This window comes from Rattus norvegicus, chromosome 5, assembly GCF_021556685.1.
Source record: "Rattus norvegicus strain SHRSP/BbbUtx chromosome 5, alternate assembly SHRSP_T2T, whole genome shotgun sequence".
Lineage (NCBI taxonomy): Eukaryota > Metazoa > Chordata > Mammalia > Rodentia > Muridae > Rattus > Rattus norvegicus.
Genome location: NC_141538.1, coordinates 41,283,411 through 41,289,782, shown reverse-complemented (window position 1 = coordinate 41,289,782; position 6,372 = coordinate 41,283,411). Strand labels below are relative to the sequence as shown.

At 44.2% G+C, this 6,372-nt stretch overlaps 1 protein-coding gene across 1 annotated transcript; it reads left to right on the top strand.

Annotated features, from left to right (window-relative positions):
* Positions 1-240: 240 nt before the first annotated feature.
* Pou3f2 (POU class 3 homeobox 2) lies at positions 241-6,142 on the top strand. The gene is given in 1 exon segment (NM_172085.4): positions 241-6,142. A coding segment is annotated over 1 exon segment (1,338 nt). The 5' UTR covers positions 241-310; the 3' UTR covers positions 1,649-6,142.
* Positions 6,143-6,372: the final 230 nt, after the last annotated feature.

Sequence of the window (6,372 nt, the reverse complement as noted above, 5' to 3'; positions counted from 1 at the left end):
AGCGGGAGAGAGCTTGAGAGCGCGGGGAGAGGGGGGAGCGCCCAGCGAGTCAGAGAGTGAGCTGGAGCGAGAGGAGGGAGAGGAGGAGAAAGAGCGAGGGCGGGCGGGAGGCAGCGCGGCAGCAGCAGTAATAGCAGGAGCAGCAACAGAAGGCGTCGGAGCGGGCGTCTGAGCTGCCCGCTAGGGGAGAGAGAGAGTGGGAGAAGCGGGCGAGCGAGGAGAGAGAGAGAGAGCGAGAGCCCAAGGCAGAAAAGTAACTGTCAAATGCGCGGCTCCTTTAACCAGAGCGCCCAGTCCGGCTCCGAGAGTCATGGCGACCGCAGCGTCTAACCACTACAGCCTGCTCACCTCCAGCGCCTCCATCGTGCACGCCGAGCCGCCTGGCGGCATGCAGCAGGGCGCGGGGGGCTACCGCGAGGCGCAGAGCCTGGTGCAGGGCGACTACGGTGCGCTGCAGAGCAACGGGCACCCGCTCAGCCACGCTCACCAGTGGATCACCGCGCTGTCCCACGGCGGCAGCGGCGGGGGCGGCGGCGGTGGTGGAGGAGGCGGGGGAGGCGGCGGGGGAGGCGGCGACGGCTCCCCGTGGTCCACCAGCCCCCTAGGCCAGCCGGACATCAAGCCCTCGGTGGTGGTACAGCAGGGTGGCCGAGGCGACGAGCTGCACGGGCCAGGAGCGCTGCAGCAGCAGCACCAACAGCAACAGCAGCAGCAGCAACAGCAACAGCAGCAACAACAGCAACAGCAGCAGCAGCAACAACAGCGACCGCCACATCTGGTGCACCACGCTGCCAACCACCATCCCGGGCCCGGGGCATGGCGGAGTGCGGCGGCTGCAGCTCACCTTCCTCCCTCCATGGGAGCTTCCAACGGTGGTTTGCTCTATTCGCAGCCCAGCTTCACGGTGAACGGCATGCTGGGCGCAGGAGGGCAGCCGGCTGGGCTGCACCACCACGGCCTGAGGGACGCCCACGATGAGCCCCATCATGCAGACCACCACCCGCATCCGCACTCTCACCCGCACCAGCAACCGCCCCCGCCACCTCCCCCACAAGGCCCACCGGGCCACCCAGGCGCGCACCACGACCCGCACTCGGACGAGGACACGCCGACCTCAGACGACCTGGAGCAGTTCGCCAAGCAATTCAAGCAGAGGCGGATCAAACTAGGATTTACTCAAGCAGACGTGGGGCTGGCGCTTGGCACCCTGTACGGCAACGTCTTCTCGCAGACCACCATCTGCAGGTTTGAGGCCCTGCAGCTGAGCTTCAAGAACATGTGCAAGCTGAAGCCTTTGTTGAACAAGTGGTTGGAAGAGGCAGACTCATCCTCGGGCAGCCCCACCAGCATAGACAAGATCGCTGCGCAAGGGCGCAAACGGAAAAAGCGGACCTCCATCGAGGTGAGCGTCAAGGGGGCTCTGGAGAGCCATTTCCTCAAATGCCCTAAGCCCTCGGCCCAGGAGATCACCTCCCTCGCGGACAGCTTACAGCTGGAGAAGGAGGTGGTGAGAGTTTGGTTTTGTAACAGGAGACAGAAAGAGAAAAGGATGACCCCTCCCGGAGGGACTCTGCCGGGCGCCGAGGATGTGTATGGGGGGAGTAGGGACACGCCACCACACCACGGGGTGCAGACGCCCGTCCAGTGAACTCAAGCAGGGGAGGGGCAGAGCTTGGGGCTCCCCTCCCCTTTGGTCCACAGTCTCAACTGGGACCTCTGTTCCCCCTGTAACTTCTGATTGTTTTTTTTTTTAATTATTATTTTCCCGGTCCCTTAAAAAGAGAAAAAAATAGAGAAATTAAGGAGAAAGGAAAGTAAAAGTAAAACACTGGACTAACCTATAACAGGTAGCAGGTGTATTCATGGGTTTTGACCTTTGCAAGCGAGTACCCAGGCAATGAAGTAGAATGTCTCCTAGTAAGAGTGAAGTGTGTGTGTGTGTGTGTGTGTGTGTCTGTGTGTGAAAGAGAGAGAGAGAGAGAGAGAGAGAGAGAGAGAGAGAGAGAGAGAGAGAGAGAGAGAGAGAGAGAGGGAGGGAGGGAGGAGTCCTGGTAAAACTAAATAAATTACCAAAAAGAAAAAAAAACCCACCAAACCGTACACAACACAAAACTGCAGCTTCCCATGCTCAAAGTTGACACGTGCTGCTGTGTTTATTTAATATGGTCCCCATCAGGAAAGAGGGAAAAATACACTTTTTAAAACTATTGGCAAAATTTAACCACACGAATTTGCACTGCAAGAAAATTGAAGTTTACATTGACAAGTTCAACCTTTTTTTTTTTTTCTCTTAATACCCACTGTTAAATTTGAAGCTGTCCTTTGGGTTCTGTTCTGTTCTGCCTTATCCAGTGGAGAGGACAGAAGCCAGCTCCTGGCCACCCTCCATTCCAGCGTTCTGATGCCCCTTGTTCTTATTGCTTGTAAACTTTGTTTTCTTCAACGCCCCAGACCTGGTGTAACACTTATTGGCTCTTTTCACCAAAGCGAAATGATTGGCTTCACACAAAATAAATAAATGTTTGCATTCAGGAAATGTGTATGGTTTGCCCGCTTTATGCAAGGCAGGAATATCGTTGGAAATACAAATATAAGTGTTGAGCACTGTTTTTTGTTTGGTTGGTTTTTTTTGTTTTTTTGTTTTTGTTTTTGTTTTTGTTTTTGTAAACCACACAGTAAACTTCATCTTCAGGCAGTATTTCTGGGTAGGAGAGAAAAAGGAAAATCAATAGTGAGTGATCAGTCACTTCATTTTTTTCAGGCAGGGCTATTGTGAAAGAACTAAAAAAACAAACAGAAAAAAACCTGTGAGGTTAAATATATTGTCCAACAGACAGAAATTAAGGACTCTGAGAACTTGGAAACACACTGGGTTCTCTGCCTTTGGGTTTAATAACTTAATTATAAGGGATTAGTTGTGATGACAGCAGTGGTTAAACTTTGTTCCTCTACTAGGTTTTATTTTTTAACATAAAGAAAATAACCCAGGAACTCGATATATCATATGCACACTGTGTTTCTTAACACAGAAATGCATATACTATAATGCATATATATATATATATATATTGGATAGACAGGTTTTTGTACCCAACAGTTCAATTGTTTATGAAGTCATATTTTGGGCTTTACACCATCTTCTCCCATAAGTTATTGCAGAAAAACATCAGTTCAGATTGGACAAAATTCCCCCCACTTTCATTAAAACAGACAAATGAAGGGGAGGGGGCATTTTCAATGATTCCTTTCTCCCCCTTTGTTAATAAATTTTCAGTGCATTTTTTTACCTTGTCTAAATGGGAAATGGTTTACACCCAACACAATAGAATATTCTGGAAGGTGTAGGTAAGAAAACAAAAACAGAAAAGGCTATGGCTAAACTGAAATTAACACCATTAAAACTGTGATCAGTTTAAAAAATTAAATAGTTATCAGCACAAAAGGGCGCTAAAAGGGAAAAAAACCTTAAATAGTTGGGGTTTTATTTCTTTGTTAGGTATCAGATAAATGTTATGTTAAAAAAGTAAATTCTCACTACCATAAATTGATGGCTCAGCATCGGATTAGCATTGCACTCCGTAGTTAAGGTTTTAGGTAATATGCTTTATCAAGTATTGTCTTTAGAAACTCCTGTGATTGTTTCATTTTCGATGTTTTTACAAGATAAATGGTGACTTATAATGGGCATATTTATTTGCCTGTATTTCATTTCCCCCAATGAATGTCACAGGAGATGCCATAGAGCTATTTCAGGTTATATCACACTGCTTCTTCCTGATGTGTGGGGACTGGCCTTCAGTAAAGCAACCCAGAGGAGGGCAGATGGCCAATGGTAAAAGGAGGAAATGAATTTGCAGATACTTATTACCAAGTAGGTAAGGTCAGGAAGCTGGGGTTCCGGGGATGTGCCTACATCTTCTCTTGCTCTCTTAGGCTTACAAATATGAAAGTTACCACTGAACCTTACCATATGTATATATGTTTAATATCTGTCTTTTGAAATGCAGAAATAGTTTAAATGTTTCTTTGTCTATTTTTCCTTTTGTTTTTAATGCTACCCAGGGAAATATTTTCATATCGTTTTACGTGGCCTGCCTCAATGTATATTTATTTCTTTGGAGAAAAAAAAAGGTTCTGAAAACTGGTTTTCTGTAGCTTTAAATGAGTAGGTAGCAAGATCTATATGGGATGTCATTTTTTTGTTCAGTTTCTTTAAAAAAATGCTTTGTTTTGATACATTTGGTTGTGCTTGTGGGGAAAATAAAAGCGCAGAGATCCTTATATATTTATGTTAAAGTAATATTTTATTATTACATAAAACAGAAATGCACAATACCTTCATAGTTTGTTCTAATTATTGAAATATCTTTATTTTATTTTTAAAGATAGTGCCAAGTTCTAAGAGGTGAGGAAGCCCTACCTAGACCTTATACTGACTGAGCTGTGTATAAAATACTTCCCTTCCTTTATACGTCATAAAGTTTTGGAATAAATTTTATGCATATATTGCCAGCTTTCATGTTTATAACTTCCAGAGGCATTTTCTTAGTTTTTTTTTTTTTTTAAAGAGGAGTGTTCAGACTTTTCTTTGCAGAAACTACCATGGGGCCCAAATATTGTCTTCACTGCCTTGTAGAATTCAATCAAATCAGTCATTGGGTTTCAGCTCCAATTTGTTGGCCATTTCCTGAACAAACGAAAAAAAAAAATACTTGCCTTGTAAATACATGCCCAGGTCCCTACACCTTCCCTCCAGGTTAGCTGCTCTTTGCCAATGGATTGTTAAGGATAGCATCAGTGGGACTAGATGGACCTTAACCTCTGCCACATGTCCTTAGGTAAACTGGTACCTTCAGAAAAGTGAGGCTTAGACAGAAATTATTATTCATTATTAACAAATATCCCTCAACAACAAAAACTCTTAACGATATGCAATATATATGTTTACCAACTGATTAAAAGTAGATACCACACATTAGTCCTCTTAGGTTTACAGGGGAAAGATACTTTTTTTACAACAGTGTATCTCTCTCACCAGGCAAACAAACAAACAAACCACATCAAGATCTACATTAAAAGAAGAGGGAAAGAATGTATTGGAGAGATACAAGCCATGGTTTGTTTCAGAAGGTTTTAGATAAAGCACTGCACTTAAAACAACAGCAAACAAGCAAAAAGATAGTCTTTAATGTTGGTGAAGTGTTTATATATTTGTTGGTGTATTTAAAGTCCTCCTTGGAACACTGACTTAAAATATAAATGTCCATTTAGGAAAGGAGTTTCTGGGCTTATTACTTCTGATCATCTTTTCTAATTCCTAGTCAATATTACATGGGTCCCAAACAGATTCTGCCAAATGATCTTATCAATAGTCTGAACAAGAAGTGACAGAAAGAAGAAGTGTTTTGTGACCACAGACATGCTGATGGGTAAAATGTTTAAGCTAGGTATAGATTTGAGTTCTGGGTCAATATCCCTCCTCTGAAGGAGGAAAGCGAGCCTCATCTGCCCTCTGCAGGGCGTTTCAGTGGACCCTGAGAAGGCATTTTTTTTCCTTTCCTCAGGCACTGTGAACAGACCTGGAAACATCATATATTAAACAGGCACACTATGTTCCTGACTTGTGTTGGTCACTGGGGTCCTCAAGCTGCTCTGGTAGCTTCCATGCCAGTCTTAGAATGTATTCCCACTTAAAAAAAAAAAGACTGCAGAGTCATTAATACAAATCTGTGGGGACAATTGTCAGATATTGACAAGCCATCTCTATCCTAAAGGCAAAAATGCAGTGTTTGTGTTTGCTCAAAACATGCCATATTTTAGATTTTTATATATACAGACATACTGGGGAAGAAAAGATTGTATATGAAAGAGTATGTGAAGGTCATAAGGATGGAATGGCCACAACTAATATTATGCTTGGTGTGTGTGGTTTTTTTTAAACATTCTTAGTTCCCCTGAAGAAATGTCCTTTATGTTTCAGATAGTACCAGTAAAACAGCTGTCCTCGTTCCTCTCCCTCCTGCTCTTACAGAGAAGGCCACACGCTGTCAGAATTTTCTGGTGAAATGTTTTTAATTAAGGCACTTGTCTCTCTATCTTATTCCTTCAAAAATAAAAACCAATAAAACAATATAACAGCAAAGGTGGGCGGCTCTTACATGCATTGGTCCCAGCCCTAGGACTCACTGATCCTTCAGTTTCCTTATGGAAGCTTGGGTAGTGCTGGGGAGTATGATGAAATCACCATCTTACTACATCTTACTAAGCCTCTCTTTGGTTTGTCTTTTTGTCTTTGTTGATTTTTTCAACCAACCCATGGAACTGTGCTCTAGATTCTCCTGAATTCCTACACAAATTTAAAAATGAGACAGA